The sequence below is a fragment of the Balearica regulorum genome, chromosome 22 (assembly GCF_011004875.1).
Source record: "Balearica regulorum gibbericeps isolate bBalReg1 chromosome 22, bBalReg1.pri, whole genome shotgun sequence".
Taxonomy (NCBI): Eukaryota; Metazoa; Chordata; class Aves; order Gruiformes; family Gruidae; genus Balearica; species Balearica regulorum.
Window position 1 is genome coordinate 6,802,759 of NC_046205.1, and position 18,545 is coordinate 6,821,303.

The 18,545-nt window shown below is 43.4% G+C and overlaps 1 protein-coding gene across 2 annotated transcripts in view; it reads left to right on the top strand.

Moving 5' to 3' along the window:
- Positions 1-18,545, top strand: part of CSMD2 (CUB and Sushi multiple domains 2) — a 302,970-nt gene that overhangs the window by 42,422 nt on the left and 242,003 nt on the right. For both annotated transcript variants that reach the window (XM_075773922.1, XM_075773923.1), the window contains exon 3: positions 3,207-3,319. In XM_075773922.1, the coding sequence (XP_075630037.1) occupies positions 3,207-3,319 (113 nt within the window). The remainder of the gene's footprint in view (positions 1-3,206; positions 3,320-18,545) is intronic.

The window sequence follows — 18,545 nt, forward strand, 5'->3', positions numbered from 1 at the left end:
CTTGGCTGTTTCTGGGTCTTTGGAACAGGAGTGCTGAGGTTTTACAAGAGTGATTTGTGCACTGCCCTTGTTAAATCATTTTCTTCAAGAGGATATTGTCCGTGCTCTTGCTTCGAGAAGACGAGCACATCAGAAGAAGGAAAAAAATTCAGGTGTGTGCGTTGGTTGAAGGCTCGAGAGGAGGAATAACTTTTATTTTAACTGTAGCTGCTTCTAGTGAGGAACGGGAACTCATTTCTAGTGCAGGTTTTCACTGCAGGAGGAGATAGGGAAATTAGTGGCATAGAGGGTAGGAGCTGCTGTATAAGATATTTTTCTTATTGAAGCAGTATTTCCTGCTTCCTTCTGAATAAGTTTAGTTTTGGCACTAACGGGGGCACTTTTCATCTTTCGTGGGCAGAAAGGCTGTTTGATCTGAAGGGGAAGGCAGTGTTTGGCCACGTCTTGTGCTGTCAGGCAGCCCATTGTCTTCTGCTCGCTCCAGGGACAGCACGCAGACACAAAGGAACATCCAAAGTTAAGGGCCTGGAGAGATGGTTGGGTTTATGAATTTTTAGAGGTTCAGGCAGCCCGGAGGTTCCCATGAAGGTTGTCTCTTCAGCTAATGTGGAATCTGTAGGAAGACTGAGAACAGACCCTCAGTTACAATGCCCTGACGCACAGGCCATCCCTTTCTTTTAGGTCCCTTCAACTAGGAAATACAAATACATGCTCAAGGGCAGCGTTGGTTTAGGCAGCACTTAATTCCCATTGACTCCTATGGGACACGGGCGCCTGCTTTTGGGTAAGCAGACGTGTAAATGTGTCCTGAATTAAAGGCACCATCTGCAAATTGGGGTCCTCTCAGTACATAGACTGTGAACCAAATCCATGATGCAAAAATTTAGTTCAGAGAGAGCAGATCTATTTTTGGATACAAAAAGCACAGACTACCATTAATGAATTCCTAGATAATGATGAAACACTGTGGTGATTAGAGGAAGAAAAATTGCCAGGTTCTGCTGTCCGTTGTGTGTTTTTATTAAAAGTGGTCCATGCATTTTCTGGACTTTGAGTGCATGAAGGTTTCAATAAGCGATTTTAATTAAACTGCAAAATAAATTAATAAAAGCTATGGCACTCTTCCTTGGTTTTGTGCATAGTAAAACTATCTTGAATCCTTAAAAATCCTGGAACCTTTTATTTTTAATAAACAGGAGCAATTGTTCTTCCAGCTTGTAGAGAGAATGGATTTTATGCTGAGAGCGGGTAAGTACTTCTCTGCTGACATTAAAACTTGACTGCCATCGTTGGCTGGCAACTGTGTGAACTTTGCCAATAACTGGAAATTTTGCTTTAATAAGGTTCTCAGGCAGAGCGTGTCAGCTTTCATTAGTCAGAGTTCAATCTGTTTGAAATAATATTTAGGTTCATTAAATTAGGGCCAGAGTAAGAACAGTGGGAAGTTCACTCACTGTCTCTGGAAGTTGCCGGGGGGCTGGTGGCAACTTTAAGGAGAAATTGCTTGGGCTGGAAATTGCAGTGTACGGGTACCTGACCCCATGGGCAGGGAGAGGATGGTGACCCCCAACATTAAGGATCAGATTTGGTTCTATGGCTGCTTTTTTTCATTCCATGTAATATGAGGAGAGGAAACACTGTGAATCAAATATATACTTACAGGTATTTCTTAAGGGGTCAGAGTGCTTTGTATCATGAGTGATCTTTTACCCTCTCCGTAAGAAAGACTAGCTGCTGTATAAAAAGATGTGGGATAAACCTCTGAGTCTGTGTAAGAAGCTTTTAAACTTTCTTTCTTACCGTAGCCTGTTTATCTCATGCTACCTGTGTCCTTGTGATCCAGCTTGAATGCTCTTGATCGTGAATGATAGCGTGTGGCAGTGGGTTCCTTCAGTTACCGCTGCTGCTGCGGTTTTGTAAAATCTGGGTTTAGGACAGTTATCAGGCAATGGGGATTGCATCTGAAGTTCTGTCCTTGATAATGGCAGGCAAGAATCTAATATGTGATTTGCTTTTAAAAAAACTCTCTTCCTTATGTAAATCTATTATGTAAATCACCTGAGCCAAGTGTAAGGAGAAGGTTTATAAGTTATAAAACTGTAATTGTGAGAAACATGTATTAGCTGTTCTTGGGCCGTGTCAGTATGGTATCAGGGGTTTAGTATTTGGGATCTAATAGTGCCATTTAAAAGCATTACCAAACAGATGTTTGTAATAAAATAGCAGTTGTCATTTAGCTCTAAGTCCGCACAGAAAGCGGGTGGGAGGGCAGGACACCTGAGCTACGGGTTTCTGCAGTGCTCTCTTTGGTCTGTTCACTAGACTTGGTCTATTTTTATGTAGTTCTTTCCACTCTGACTTGTGGGCATGTGTCTGTATTCTAGGCAGTTGCTACAATACATCTACTAGATCATCTTGTGCAAACGATTTTGTGTCTGTGGGCTTTGATTTCCTCAGTGAGTAAAGAGGCGTTAACCATCGCAATCTTCGCTGTGGTACATAGGAGGTAGTAGGCTGTAAAATGAAAAGTGCCATCCTTGGATTGTTCTTGCAGGCACAGTGGGGTGGGGGAGGATTCCTAGAAACATCAAACTTTATCCACTGTAAAACTACAGAACAAATGCTCTGAAGACAGCTGCCTTGATGGTCTTTAAGTAATTGGTAGCAGGTTTTTTTGCCTAATCTCTTACACTGTTTCAGATTGTGTTCAATTTAAGATAGTTTGTATAATGCTGCAGACCCTTATCTAATGTTTTTACTCCAAGGTTCTCAATGTGTTACAAGTGTTACTGAATAATGTCTTGGGCTCACTCAGCAACCCTAGCTATTGCTCCCCTTTCATGGATGGGGAAAGTTATTCTGAAGGGTGAGTGCTGAGATCAGAGCTGGAGTTAGCGGAGCGCTGCAGCGCAGATGCTGTTAGTGAGCAAGGTGTGAAGCAGATAGGCTGGTTGAAAAGATAGTCAATGCGTACATACATCTAGTTACTCTGGTGAGCCAGAAGGCGTTAAAAGCCCCGGAGGAGTTTGCCCAGCATTTGTTGAACAGCTATTGAGTTCAAGCTGTCCCAGTCTGTGTTCTTTAGCTCCGAAGCTCCCCAGTGCCGCCTGTGGTGTGTTGGCCGAAGTGGCAGCTGCCCCACTCTGATTTGCTAGCAGGTCAAGGGCAGAAATGGTGAGTGTAACCTTCCTCTTGATTTCTTCCAGGTTAACGGGTTTCCAGCTGCCTGCTCCTATTGTGAGTACAGGAGTTGTGCTGTCCTTGTGGCTTGTGAGTGATTATGCGGTCAGTGCTCAAGGCTTCCAGGCAAACTATGAAGGTAAGTCTGCCCAGTTCAGTCATTCTCCTGAATTGTATCTGCGTTTGGCTTATGGTAGGATGTGGAACTAAGGTGCAGAATTTATACCAGGATATATACGTACACAGACACTTAATCCAAGACAGGAGTGCCTGTTTTTGTATAATTTGATCCATTTTTTCAGAATTCAAATTTTTGATTCCTTCCAAGTGTAATGTATTTTTTGTTCTCAGCTTCTGTGTTCAAAACATCTTCAGAAGCTTACTCTAGCAGCAAAGCTAGAATGACTGACAAGGAAGGGTAATGTGGGATTTGACAGTGGAATCTGCAGGGTTACAGCAAGCGCAGCGCCCGTGTAGCCACTCTTATTTACAGCCGAGGCAGTGCAGAGCAGTGCACAGGATGCTCGGACATTAGTGCAATTTTCCTTTACGTTCTCTTTACTTTGTTATTTTTCTTTTCCCCACACCTTCCTCCCCAAGCATTGAAATTGCCTCCTGTGTCTCGTCATGAATAACGTGCAGTGTTTGGTGGTTGTGGAGGTAAAGGATTGTGTGTGAAGGCTTGGTAGCTTCAGAAAATCTTGGACAGCAGAAGTCAGGAGATATATGAAAGAACCGTTAATAGTAGAATGCAGGTCATGATCGTAATGTGAGCTGGTACTGCTGGGTAAATGACAAATTAACCATGTTAATCAACATAAATGTATCTCAAATTTTATTGAACCTACAATGTTGTTCCTATCCCCGTCACTGTTTTTCTTTGGAGTCCTTAGAAGTTTGCAGCCTTAATGATAATTTTTGGTAATGAGTCCTACCGGACAATTACCCAATACATTAAACCAAGCAGATGCCTTAATTTAGATGATGATGTAGTCTCTCAGCATTTTCTGCACTTGACAATTGTTCAGGTTGAGGAGAATTCTGTTTAAATACCCTCTAATTTGTGATTAAAACCTTTGCTCTGCCTTGAGGCAGCAGTGGCGCGAAGACATTTTTTATTAATCTCGAAGCGATCGGTGTGTTAGCAGGTGTTGGGTATGGCTAGGCAACGGTGTTAAAGCTCTTCTGGGTCGCAGACTGCGCGCTGTTTATTCAGAGGGTAAGTGCCTGCTGGGGACGGGCTGGGGGGGCGCGCGGTGGCTGTCGGGACGGGCTGGGGGGGCGCGCGGTGGCTGTCGGGATGGGCGAGCGCAGCAGTGTGGTGAGGAAAGGCAGGATCCCATTGTCTGTTTGCAGAATCTCAGCTAGAACACGTGTTAATCATCGTGTCTAGCAGATGTGACGGTACATCACTCCCAAACTGTGAGATAGAGGACATGTAGCTGTTTTTGTACTTTCTTGACACTTATAGTTCATCTTTTGGCATTTAGTTACAGTTACTTGTACACTTTTATTACCTTGATGCAGCATCTTGTACAGAGGCTTGTTCCAGGGCTGCCCTTTAGTCGCATATTTTAAATTATGTGAAGTTTATTTGACTGGTGATTAGGAGGCTTTAAAGCAGGTAACTGAGTACGTCTCTGGGGTGGAAAAAAGAAATTACTTAACCTGAGCCACTGAGTGACACAGAGCCTTGGTGTAAATGAGTGATGCAAGCCTTGGTGTAAATGAAAGCTTCATTTTGAGAGTGAGAGGAGCAGGCTGGCTAAACGTGCCCCGCGGAGCTGCCTCAAAACAAGCTCCTTGCTATTTGGATTGCTGTTAACTAAGACTGAAGGAGGAGATGTGTGTTTTTGATCAAAGGGACATGCTGCTGCTGTAATGCTGTTTCAGTTCATTGGTAATCTACGACTCAGTGAATAGCTTGTGATTCGATAATTCATGTTTAAAGACAGAACAATGCATCAGAGTCCTTGCAGTAAATGGCTCCTTTATGATCTGCTATCAAAGCACGTTTGTTATTCTCCTCCTCCCTTTAAGCAATCATTGGGAAATGCACCAAAAGAAACAGAATTTTAAAATTGGAACAAAAGATCTCAAGAACTTTTTTTAAAGGAGGACAGGAAGAAAGTACATAGTTGGAGACATCAAAGTGGCACAAAAACATTGTGCTTACACTGACGTCTGCTTTACCCTAACCCTCTGGGAAATACATCAGTTGAGGTTGGCTTTATCGGAGTTAACATCTTCTTAGCTTATCTAGTTAGTATGATGCCTGTGTGATAAGATCTCTTACAAGCAATTTCTTGAAACCAACACAGACATCTCTTGCTTGTACCTATATATATGGCTCTTCATTTCTGGCTGTTTCAGGACATGTGGTTCAGCTATACGTTTCATTGTCTAGAAAAGGGAGAGCTTGTGTGCAGTGGTAGCAGAATCTATTAAATACCATTTCCACTATGAGAAGTTTAGAGATGCTCTAAGAACAGACAGGCAGAGTTGAGTTTCTGACTGAAGGAAAGGTCTGCAGAGCTTTTTTTAAGCCCCAGGTAAGGCAGGTGCCAGAGATGGCAGTGGAGTTTGAGGGATAGCCAGCTCCAGGGCTGCTGTGCTGCTTCCTTCTTGAGCTCACAGGTTTCTGACTTCATTTTATGTTATTGTGCCTTACTGCTAGATCTGCCTTAATCCTCTTTTCCTCATTGTCTGACTTCCTCATCTTTCTTCATTTAGTTTGGTGTGTGTTGCCAGCTTGTTTCTGTCTGCTCTCATTGTCTGGCTCTTCACGTTCTCTGATCTCTTACTGTTTGTTGTGATTCTTCTCTAGATGCCAAATACTGTTTCAAAACCCAGTAAACAGTAGGGAGTCTATAGTCATTCTTCTGCTGTGGAAGAGTGTTGAGAGCAAACAGAAGGGCTGATGTTCTCCTTGCCCAGCCATCTCTCCAGGAGCAGACACGGTTGTGAGTGAAGATGCTGCTGCTGGGGGTGCAGCATCTCTGTGTTAAAGGCACCGGGTCACAGCGTCGGAGATCTGGCTGCTCCCAGCTGTGGCACAGATGGTTCCGCATCATCTCATGTTGGTCGAGTAGCCTGGGTTCCCAGCTTCCGAGTTCCCAAACAAGGTCGGAATGGCTCCTTGCTGTACACGCTGCTATGAATTTGTGCTCGCGAATGCACATATAGCGTTCAGGAGCTACTCTGTGGCGTTGTGAATACGGGAAGACCCACGGCAGTATCGCAGTTTGAGAGGAGATGTGACTAGTTCGGCACAAATAACTGTCTGTCGTTAAGGGGATGATCTGGGAAAAGAAGTGGGAGCAGCCATTGCAGGATGACTGGAAATAAAAAGTTGTCAGCTTCTTGCTGAATTTTCTTACTGAATTGAAAGAACAGAGAAAATTAGATTTCCATTTAAATATAATACTTTGACGGTAATTTTTTTACTTAAGAGATTCATTTACTCTAAGCAGTTCTCATGAAGCTTCTTTTCAGAACATATGATTTAGAAAATACTTAAATTAAGTGCTTTCATGCTTTTAGCATCCTTAAATTTGTTTTTTTTTCCTGTTAAACTCTCCCTTGAATTCAACATGATTTCACAATTAGCCTTGTTCACCCTCAGACTGTGGAATTTTTTCCTTTTTTTATGACTAAATCATTCTTCTGAAAAATCCTAACTAGCTGTTGTGGAGTCTTGCATTTCATTTCAACTGCAGGAGAGTTTTGAAGCAGACACAGCTATAAATAATCTAAGTTAGAATTTTATTAGGACATGAATCTTGACAGTCTCATCTTGTGAAGAATATTCCTGAAGATTTAATGACCAAAAATGACCAATGCTTCCACTTACTGCTTCCCCTGAAAGATGTGTGAAGCTAGTATTAAGGCACATGCCTAGACTCCACTGTGAAATTAATTACAATTGCTGCTGCCGCACCCCTGACAAATACATAGTAAGCTGACATTTAAAATAAACTGGGCAAGTCTTTTACAGTAAGAGGAAAATGGATGTAAATTCCACATAATTTCCGCAATAATATTAACAGCAGTTCATGATGAATAGCAGGTGGGTTTTTTTCATTTACTAATGTAGATATAAAATAAAATTACATTATTATTTGTATACTATTATCTCTGGGCTGCCCTGTTAGTCTTGAGGGTATGAAAAATAGAAAGGGATTTAAGGAAAGATATCCGAACCTGCTCTTTATCCTACACGACTGGGGAGTGATGCTACAAACCCCTGAGGCTCGGGAGCTCTAATGAAACCTGATGCTTTTCCAGGCTGTACAGGTCCTTCTGTAGGAGATTCTCCGAGTGGTTATCAAACACTAAGCAAGCAATCAGGGCCTGAGTCTCTTGCATAAAACGTCTTTTAGCTCTGAGGTTGTGTGTTACGACTTCTGCGGAGATCAGGAGTGTTTTGGTGGCTGGCTGGGCAGGGCGGCTGCGTGGGACTGGGCTGAGGAGCGGAGCAGCGTGCCCATTGCACCCACCTTGGAGCCCGCTGTCGGAAAGCTGTGCTCTGGGTGTGGGCAAAACAACAAGCAGACAAGGAGAGAAGATGACAGGTAATGCTGAGATGAGAAGCTGAAGCACAGGACAGAGCAGTGACAGGTTGAGCTCATGGAACGCTGCAGACTGAAAACGGTGTTTCTGTATCCCGGGGGGATAGCGGATCCTTCCTTAGTCTGCTACCCAGATGTTTTCTTCACCTGCCAGGGCTAGGACAGTGTTGTCCAGTGGATTCTTGGTAGGAACAGGAAGGAATTGGGTTCTCATTTTAACTTTGTCCCTGTCCTGCTATACTGATGTTCTTGAGTCACAGTTTTGCTCTGTGCCTCAGTTTGTCTCTCTCAAATGGGATTGTATTTTCATTCATGGTGTTTGACTTCTAACAACAAAAGTGATATATGAAAGAAAAGGGATGCAATAATGTTGATTTTTTTTTTTTCCCCTTAGGAATCCTCATCTATGTAATTTTTGGAGTTTTAATTTTTTTTTTTCAAAAGTGAAGTTCAGTTAGCAGCCCCTGGAAAGAACAAGGGCGTTTCGGACTCTGGAGCTGCAGAAGCAGTGCTGGGTAATGCAGCAAGATTTAACATTAGGTGAAGATTTTCCTTCCCAAGACATCGTGTTTGATTACAGCTGCAACAAATTTGATAGCTGCAAACACTAAGTGCCTGATTGAAAAGAAACAATTATGCCTAGAAGAACACTGCTTATTTTAAGAAATTAGAAGCGTTTAAATACAGAGGGAAACAGCCCCAAGTAAATGGTGCTGTTTTCCTTCATAATAAATACCCTCCTCTTAAGCACAAATATCTCATTCTTTAGAGGGTTGTTTGTGGAGATATGCATACACATTTAGAAAATACAATTAAAAACTGGTTCCTGTCCCTCTTTGACCATTCCTTTTGCTAAACCTGAATGAGGTTTCCTGCCTCTGTGCTGCTCTGTGGAAGTATTGCCACTGTGCACAAGTTGTGAAACTGCCTCATCTCTCTGCTCTCCTGACTGTCATTTGACAGTAACAGTTGCCCCATTAATGGAAGATAATTTGGTCAATTTGATTTCTCTCTGTCTTTGGAAACAGAGTATTCAAGATTTTTGTAAAAATGGGTGACTGTTCAAATCAGTTTCTGATTATGGTAAAGACCAGCACTGTCCTTGTTAAACAATAAAACCTAAAAAAAGGGGGATTCCCCAAAGGATTTTGCTTTTTTTTTGAAGTTGTCTGATAAATTAGGAAATAGTGATCTCACTTTTCAAAGCCCAGCATGGAGAAATTTGGATGCACAAATCCTTTGTCTTTTGAAAATCAAGTCTTTAATATAAAACTCTGGGAAGAGTTTCTGAAAATTTGGCTATAATTTGCTTATGCTACGAGTAAAACTTGGGCTCTGAAGTTTGAGTGGGATTCACTGGGCTGCAAGAAAGTTCTTCAGTAACAGTTGAGATATTTCCACCCTGTCTGCTTGCAGTTGGCACTGGGGGGTCAAAGCTGTTATGGGGACTAGAGATCTCAAAGGCTTCCAGAGACACGTGGGTAGGTGAAGGGCTGGTACAAGAGCTGGGAGCAGCTTTCCAGAGATGGTGCTGGCTGCTTGGTGGTTACGTGGTGACCCAGGCTTGTCCAGTGGCTGCTCAAAGCATGTTCTCCATCTGTGTAAATGGAACTGGCAGAACTGCCAGGCTAGTACTGAATAGGCTAAAATTTTGAAAGCCATAACCAAATGTACTTTTTATGCCAATTTGCCTTCTAAGTGAACATCATATTGGTTTCATTTAAACATCTATCTGGGTCCCAATTATCTCAGTACCTAAATCGCAATTTGAGGCATACAGGGTTCTTAGTACATTTATTGGCTTGATGCTTTTCTCCTTTTTCAGACCAGTATAAATGAACGTGAATCCTGAGTTGCAGCAAAGTAGAGATTAACCCTTGTTCTGGTGGTGGTGGGAAGGGTGAAAGCTGTGAGTCTCGCTCTGCTGCTCCTTTTTTCTGGAAGTTTGATGCTGCTTGATTTGTCTGGTGATTGGATCCCTACAAGAGATGGTTTAATGTGTTCAAAACCCAAATGGCCTTTCAGGGGAATGCACGGATCTGGATGCCGGAGTGTATTGACTCTTAAACAGCTACTTTTACTTTGATCTGCTTAGTATTGGGCATATTGAGTGTGTCACACGGAGCTTTCAAGGACTGTGCAATACCTTTTAGGACTTCTGTTTTAATAGACATAGTTCTTTACAGGAGCAGTTGACTGAATGGGAGGTAGTTTTTGCCATTTCATCCTTATCTGCTCTGCTTAATGTACCTTGCTTTAGTGGCTTTTCGTTCTTTTTGTTTATTGTGCCTCCTAATTTTAGTACCAGTTGTGACCTGGAAAAGATTTAGCTTTGTCTCCCTCAGGCTGATCTCTCCCTCTGTATCTCTCAAGCTGAGTTAGGGTCATGCTGGAGTCGGTGCTTGGAAGGGAGACCTCCCCGGGAAATCCCGTCCTGCTGATGGAGGTAGGTTTGGTGAGTCAGCAGATAGTACTGAGTTAGTGGTGAATCTGATGGCATTGCGTTTTTCACTTAAAAAGAATGAAAAAAAAAAAATCATTGGGATGAGGAATGCGATTACAGATGGTGCTGGTTTGCTTCTGCAGGTGCTTTCTTTAGCTTCAGGCACACAATCCGAGTGGCTTGGTGCCTGTGAGTATTAAGGGGTGTGTTCCGAATTTATGAGTGTTAATAAGGTGCTAAATACAAAATGGGTCTAGCATACTGATGTTGTCTTCCCATTTAGACAATATTTGTTGTTTTAAAATTTCTTCTGAGTTTCAGGTGACAAGTGCAAGCTTTTTCTGGACTGGAGCAGTATTAGACTGCCCTGTTTGATGTTCTGCTTCAGTGGTGGTTGGAACTGGTGAAACGATTCCTAAATACAGAAATGGCCGTTGCTCCATGCTGAATCCACCCTATTACTTTTCATTATTAAAGAGCTGTGCTCAAGAATTAAAGTTTTAATTAAAAAAAAGTTTGTAGCCCTCTCAGTGTGTAGCGATGAAGCTGTGGAGAAGAACAGCATGGGAAACCATAAAATGGTGGTTCTCTGAATGTGCCAACACTGAAACAGTGGGTTCAAAATGCCCCTTCGCCTCCGAGAGGCTTCAACACCGTAACTTTGAGATGTTCATTACTGTGTTAAACTAATTCACAGCAGATGATTGCAGCAGAGATGTGTAGTTGGTTTGTTCCTTTCAGCATCTTTCAGCTGTCTCTAGTTTGTTGGCAGAGAGGAGAAACCCAGCTGCACTTGCGCTGCGTTCCAGGAGCTGCAGCCTGAACTTCAGCTGCTTCTGAGATGCTGGTACAAAATACTGCTGCCCATCTGAAAATGTCCTGAGGGAATTAGTTGTATTGGATCGATGATAAAAATATTGAAGTGAAGATTTTTGTGCTTATTACATATTATTCTTTTTATAGTTAATTTGTTCAAAGTTGTAAATAATTTAAATTTTAGAAAACTTCCCATCTGTTGTATTGTGGAACTGCAGAACCTAACAACCTTCCCGAAGAGTTTAAATCCCAGTTGTTGCAAATTACATGGAGCGCTGTAAAGCGAAGTTGCCCATATTTTATATGTAGACCTACCACGTGGAGAAGCAATGAAATAGTAGAGGACAGTAGCAAATGACGCAGGAGTTCTCATCTAATTTATGTACCAAAAATGGTTATATTAGTTTATTTTGCTGTAGTAACTTGCTTAGAGCATTCAAACCAGCCAAAGAGATCAGCAGCCGAGATCCTAAATTGGCTGTGCTGGCCTCATGCACTTTCCAATAATACTCATTGTCACTCTATCTTACTGTTAATGTTTGTATCTTAGCAGGTTTGTGGATGAGTTGACTTGTTCCGAGTCACGTTGCTGTTTCCAGATGGCTGTAAAAGAACCGATTGTTCTAGAAACAAAGCAAGAGCTCCACAGATCGTGTTTGAATGTCAGTATTCGTATGTCTGAAATGCCCCAGTCCACTTTAATACACGGGCATTAAAAAAAAATTATTGAATATAATGAACATCATGCTTGAAAGAAGGGATAGGAACAAAACCTAGGCGTTACCCGTTCACTGCCAGTGTTGCCTGTGAGGTAGCAATAAACTTGCAATAAACCTGGAGGGAAGCAGGTAGAGCCTCAAGTCTTGCTGGGGAGGGAGGCAGCGATGCCGGGACGCTGTCTGACGGTGAATAGCCGAAGGGTAACGTGGCCCTGCAGCAGCTTTGCTTCCTGCTCCTCTGCCGGGACGTCTGGCACGCTTTTGCGGTGGAGCGTGGCGGGGAGGCGAGGAGCAGGAGAACGCTCCGCACCGCTGTGTTCCCCCCGCTCCCCTCGTAGGTTCGTAACACCGCGCTTGGGGCTGCGTGCGTGGAGAGCTGTCAGAGCTACGCCAGACCGTGCAGCTATTCAGTCGACACAGTGCGTTTTAATTTGCTTCTTGTTTGCAAGGTATTAGTATTTGGACTACATGATAAACCAAGATACCAAATAAGCAGTAAGGCAATGCAGCATTGTCAATAATATTGAGTGACAGGATTGTTTTACACAGTGTAGCGTCTGGAAGAGAAGTAGTTTTATAATTAGATTTAAAGCATAGCATTGGATTGAGTCTGTCTCCAATTAAGTGTTTTCCACCTGATGTAAAAAATTTGGTTGGCAATAGGCTTGCCTATCATATGGTTTCAGATTTTTTTTATGGCTGCTTTTTGGAATTTTTCCACAGTATCTCAGCTCTGTAGCTGTGTCCCTGTTTGTCATCAGCTGTTCGCAATGTGCAGCTACTGTTTCAGTTAATGCACCATATGCAGATTGGAAACAAGTGATTTTGCACAGTCAACTGTTCAGTCACGTGTTGGGAGTGGTGGATGCAACCTTGATGAGAGAAATAGTAAAATACCTGGTTGAGGTCAGTCAACTGGGCTTCATGTCCCAAATTAGCCTGAGTTCTGCCAGTGCTTCTTGCTCCCCCTCGCTGCTGGCCTGTGCCAGCACTGGAAGAACTGGTGGTGGCTTGACAGTGAATCCTTAGCTGTGGCGTTAAACAAACAAACAAAACCTACTTCAGGATTTGTTAGTAGTTTAGAGGAGCAATTGGTTTATAAACATCTTTTAAAGGGCAAAAAGCCACCTGAGAAATCTCAGGCTGGCTTGTAAAACCCTCTTTTGCTATTTATTTCCAGTTATCTCTATCTGTTTACTCCTTTTTGTTCCATGGAGGAAACTGTTCTCATGGTCAGAAGCGTATTCCAGTCATCAGTGGCATTTCAGCCTTGAAAGGGAAATGGATGGCAAATTGGCATGACAGTGGTGACTCAATTATTTTTCACAGCCTTGGCAGGAACTGGTGTCAGTGCTGCTCAGTCTGATACTTGCAGATGATGTCCAATAAATTTGCTGAAGTAAAATCAAGCAAATAAGCCAGGTGTTTCCCCTTGCAGTGTTTGTGAGCTTGGTGCTGCATCAGGTAGTCAGGCACTCCTAAACCAAAAATCTGGATTAGAAGATGAAGAAATAAATGTAAATAGCTGTGCTGGGCGCCGTGTTTCCCCGGGAAGTGTGGCCAGGGATGCTCGCACTTGTTTATGGATGGGCTCTTCTTTAGCTGGGGGGAGTGCTGAGGTGCAAATACCTCCTGGTGCATAAAGCTGAAATGAGCTCTGTTGCCAGCTGAGGTGCAGTTTGGCTCTGAATTAACGACAGCCTCTCCTGAGTGCTCAAGGTCAAGTACTTGTGTGGCTGGTGCTGTTTGTAGTGTTGGCTTAGCAAAGCAGCCAGCTCTGGGAGCCGATGACTTGCAGAAGCTGCATCAGAGTGAGGGGAAATACCTTAAAAGCCCCGCTTCAATCAGTTGTACTTCAATCTGTGCTTCGTCTGCTGTCGGATGGGCGTGAGCGTGTGATGGTGGTGCACAGCGTGGTGCTGGGCCAGCCCCTCAGCTGGTGTAAACTGCGCCTGCTCTGATTGCAATGGATCTTGTTGGCACGGTCACCAACTTCCAGAGCGGTGTTGGTGCTGAGCACCCATTGGGGTGGGGAGGCCAACCTGGAGCCATGTGGGTTTGGGCGGGGGGTTTCAGCAGACCTGCTGTAGGCGGATGATGCCTGTGGCAGCAGAGAGGCTGCGGGCTGGGGTTTTCTTGGACCCTAAGCTGATCGTGCAGCTTCTCGTGGCGGTGCTTGTTCCCAGAAGCGTGTGGTGGTAGTACCGGAGAGCCCGTGCTGCTTGGTAGGATGTTTTGTGCCGTGACAGTCTGGAGTCACTGCTCTGTAAATGCCGACGCAAGTGAGGCGCCATCGCAGTGAGGGTTAGCGTCGTGAATACAAGGGCAGAGGGTTGGCGCCTGTGGATGCGCTGCTCTGGATTCCTCTTGCTGACTGTGTATGTTAGCATTGTTCAAACAAGGGTAGGGGAAAAACTTGTACTAAAGGCTGGGTGTCTTGCAGATACCCTTACTGCTTTCCCCCGAAGCTGGCAAAAATGGCCGAGCGGCTCCCGGTTTGGGTAAAAGTGGCAGACGCATTGCTCTCCGTTATGACTTTAGATTAAAACAACTCCGTGGGGAAGGAAGAGTCAACCTTCCTATTCTTTTTCTCTTTAGCTATACAAAAGATTTTTATTACTTAAATGAGCTCCCAGCAAGTCTGCCTTAATATACTACTAATTGATTTTAAGACTTGAAAGCAGCAAAGCTTATTAGCATTTGCTGACTCAGCTAGAACCCTCCCCACGTACTAGAGGATGGAGTGAGATATTGACCCGTGTTGCTGCAGCACTAAATGAAGTTGAGGGAATATTAAGTGTCTCATACTGGCATTTGATTTGCATATGCAAACGAGATCAATCAGTGCAGACGCAGGAGAACAGGAATGCTAATGCTTTGCAAATAGGATCCAGTATTAAGCATTTAAACAAACATCAAGTGACACTTGCTTAGCTACAATATGGGGACGCTTTGCTGTCAAGGAGGCCCCACTGCTGCCCCCTCACAGCGCAGCCGCTCTGATCAGCCCCTTTTAGAGAAGGGTGTACAGAAGCAGTGCAGAAATGCTAAAGAATTTGTGAGGCTTTGATACTGCTACTGCTTTCGTGGCATTTGGAAATGGAGGGCTCTTTGTGCTTGAGATGTACTTGCCTGACCTGTGGGTGCTGGATGTGACCGGGCAGGGGAGAGGTGTTGAAAACCAGTACCTGGAAGTCTCAGCACAACAGTGTGAGGGTACTGTATGAAGGACTCTCACTGTGGTGGTTCTTTCCTAAAACTTTCATTTTCCTCCCTTCTTGTTCCTTTTTTTTCTCACATATAATAGAGAGCCATTTCTTTTCAATCAAGGAATCTATTTGCAGAACATGTAGTTGTTAGATGCATTTGGTTTTGTTTCAGCATACATTTCCATAAAAAGTCACCACTAATGAGCTGTGCAAAAATTTCAGACTTCCTGCCAAGCCAATTTGGTTAAAAGGCTTGTCCGTCCTTCATTGCCATTTGATCCTTACATGCGCACACTGAGTGTGAGCAGGTACAAGCGTGGTAGCTATAAAAAGGAAGGTGGGATGCTGAAGATAGCATCTCAGATCTCTGAAAAATCCTTGTTGCTACTAATACAGCTGCTATTCTTTGGTTTACTTTATCTCCATATGTTGGTTTCCTAGTTATCAATGGATCAAGGTTGTGAGAATTAAGAAAGATCTTCTCAAAAGCTGTGGAGTTTCTTTTCATAGTTAGAATTGGCTGATATGTCTTCTAATTATAGCCAGTGTTAAGGAGATCTTTGGTCAGTTTGTCTTCCAAATCGACTGCCATAGGAATTCTGTTGACTTTGAAAATCTGAATCCTGGGCTTTCATTTCCCTGTTTGGAAAGCGTTGTGGTAAGTGGTTGACCTCAATCCCAATCTCTGATCTTGATTGTTGGCCCATCCTGTGTTCCCTCTGTAGAATGACATTTCCAAGGGTCCATGTTCACCATCGGAGCCAGTTTCTGTATCCTTGGTGTCGGGGCTCCTTGCTGTACTTCTCTATCTGTTTGCATTCCAAGAGGTTGTTATGTTTAAATGCTTTTATTATGTTTTAACTTGCTTTTAGGATGATGTACAGAGCTCTGCACCTTGGCAGGGGAGGGAGCTCTCTATAACTACAGGTTTTGTTATTTCAGCCTTCTGGTGTGACCGGAGGTTTGAATACTAGTTCGGTCCTGGAGCTGCCTGCAGAAATCCACCAGCCTGGAAAATGTTTCTTGCTCCGCAGGATTTACAAATGCAATTTTAGAGGTCACTGTCTAACGGTTATAAAATTTATCAGTTTGTTTCTGTGTGTAAAGAAAGGAACACCGATGGCTGGTCCTCAGCTGGAGAGATCAGCTTGTGTCTGTCTCGCACCAGCTGGGACTTCTGCAAGAATCCTCATCATCTTAAACTGCTTTCAGTGGTGCACATGGTTTTTCTTTAGTGGGATGTGCGTTTGAGTGTCTACGTCTTCATTTAGGCACACAATAAATCTTTCATCTGATACACAGATCAGATACGCTTTAGAGGAAGCTCTGTGGATTGCTGAAAATACAGACTAAAGCTGTCTAGATGCAATTTAGATGGGAAGAATTAGCTTTAAGCTCCAGTTTCTCCATTAGTTGGAGGCTAGTTGACTTTATGTAGGCAAAGCAACTCCTGCAGAAAAAGGAAGTGGTTTGGCTGAGCAGCATTGCTTCTAGTGGCTTGCTGTGAACTGGATGTTCCAGCAGTGATGGCTGGGAAATAAAAGCAGTTTGCAGAGACACCGAAAGGAAACCTCCTTGACTAAGTAACAGAAAACCTATCCCACAAATCCGCTGACATGTGCTGATTGGATCTAAGATCCTGTGAGACATCTCCTCTCAATCCGTTCAAATCCACCTAGCCTGGATGGTAATTCCTGTCCCTTTTCTTTACCCGGTGGTATTTCTTTCTGGTTTTGGGATTAAAATGTCATCTGTCCAAGTAGAACCCAAATAAGTAAATAACTCCCAAGCACTTTGCTGGGACCCACCTTACTGGAAGAGCCCTGCTCTATTTGTATTTAAGCTCTGACCTGCTGGTGGCTCCTGGTGGCATCTTGCAGGAAAAAGAAAGGTGGCAGGACCCCCAGCCCCTCTTGAGGTGACGGGGACACAGGGCAGCGGGGACGGCTTTGGTGCTGGAGGGGGACAGAAGTGTTCTCTGTCTTTCTGGGTGTCGGTAGGGCTGGCAATGTTAAGCAGAAAGCGTTGTGTTTTGGATGAAGGATTGACCTAGCACAAGGAGATCAGTGTTCAGGTTCTCCATCAGCTTTGCTCTTGCCTTGACGCTGCCCAGGGATGGGGGTGATTCTTGGCCTTGTGCTTCTCTGCTTTGACCTCTTATCTTCTTCACTGCATCGCTTCTCTGTGGTCTTTTTGTCACCCTGCATGCACAGAACTTGTGAACTACGTGATGTGTCATAGGTGTTTCTTGCACATCTGAAGAGTCCTTTAAGGACTTGTCCTGTCTACTGAGGAACGGGACAGGGTTCTCCTGTTGCTCGGTCACCTGCGTTACTCTTCGGAAAGCAGAGAAGTTGAGAGCTAAAGCAGATGATATGAAAAAGGCCTAGATGTATATATTAGACTACACAATTAAAGCATCTTCAGGTAACAAAAGGCTATTACTCTGTGCAGTATACCTTTTGGTTTAGGGTTTTGATCAACTCAAGTAGATTGAATCCGTCTTAATTCAAATTAAATGAGTATTTAATTAACTTTATCTCTGCTTCCAGAAGTGAATGCACATGCTACCTGGTGATCTGTGTCTCTCTGATTACCCTGCATTCTCACCTTGAATAATATTTTGATGAAGAAAGCAGTATGATTAGCTGTCAGCCATTTAAAAAAAAAAAAGCCCCTCCTCCTTCAATACATATCCCTTCGAGCAGGCTGTGTTAAGCTGAAATTAGTAATTTTAAAACCTAAGAGCACAGGACTGCTTGCAGCTGTGTGTAGCTAGAAGGATATACGCTGCTCTTAAACACATCGGTTACGTCAGTCAATGCACTTTAACCTATATTCAGTTTTCCAGATTGAATTCAAAGGAAAATCAAGTTGTAGTTGTGTCCACAATGCATGTTAAGGGATCAATGTGGCAAAGTCCTTCGCTGTCCTGCTCTGTTTTATCTGTGTCATTTACTTAGATTGAATTTTGTTAGGGAGTCCCCAGATCAGTCACACACAGACTGGTGTGGCTAACCCTGGCAAAACCAATGTATTGAAGGATGCTGGCAGTTATTTTGGGGTTTGCCTTGAAGTGCTGTTCTCAGTCCCTGCTAGGGTTCTCCTCCAGCTGTAGAGGTTCATAGATGGAGCTCTTTGCTTCTGTTACAGTAATTTTTCTGTTCCTTGACTCAAACCAAGGTGTTTGTATTGCACTGTACAAAAGCTGTTTGTGCAGATATCAGCTATGTTGAAGATGGTTCACCTTCTCATATATAAATAGAGTGCTTGTGTATGTGTGCGTAAGAAGATTTTTCTCCTAATTTAACATTTTCTTCGTGTCCTATCAACTGCCTTTACAATTCTTGCTATTCATTACCATATCTAAAAAATGAGTAGGGGAAAAGGCATTTACTTGAATATGCTTGCAGCTCATGTGTCTGGAAAATGCCACATACAGATATTTGAGGCTGAGCAAAAGCAGCGATGCCTCATTCAGAGCATGAGCTGCTGCTGTGTGAGGAGACTGTGAACAACAATTTGATGGAGGTGGCAGGAAACAGCGCCAGTAACACTGTCGATATCTAGATGAAAATGTACTTTTACATGGATATCTGCTTTGCCA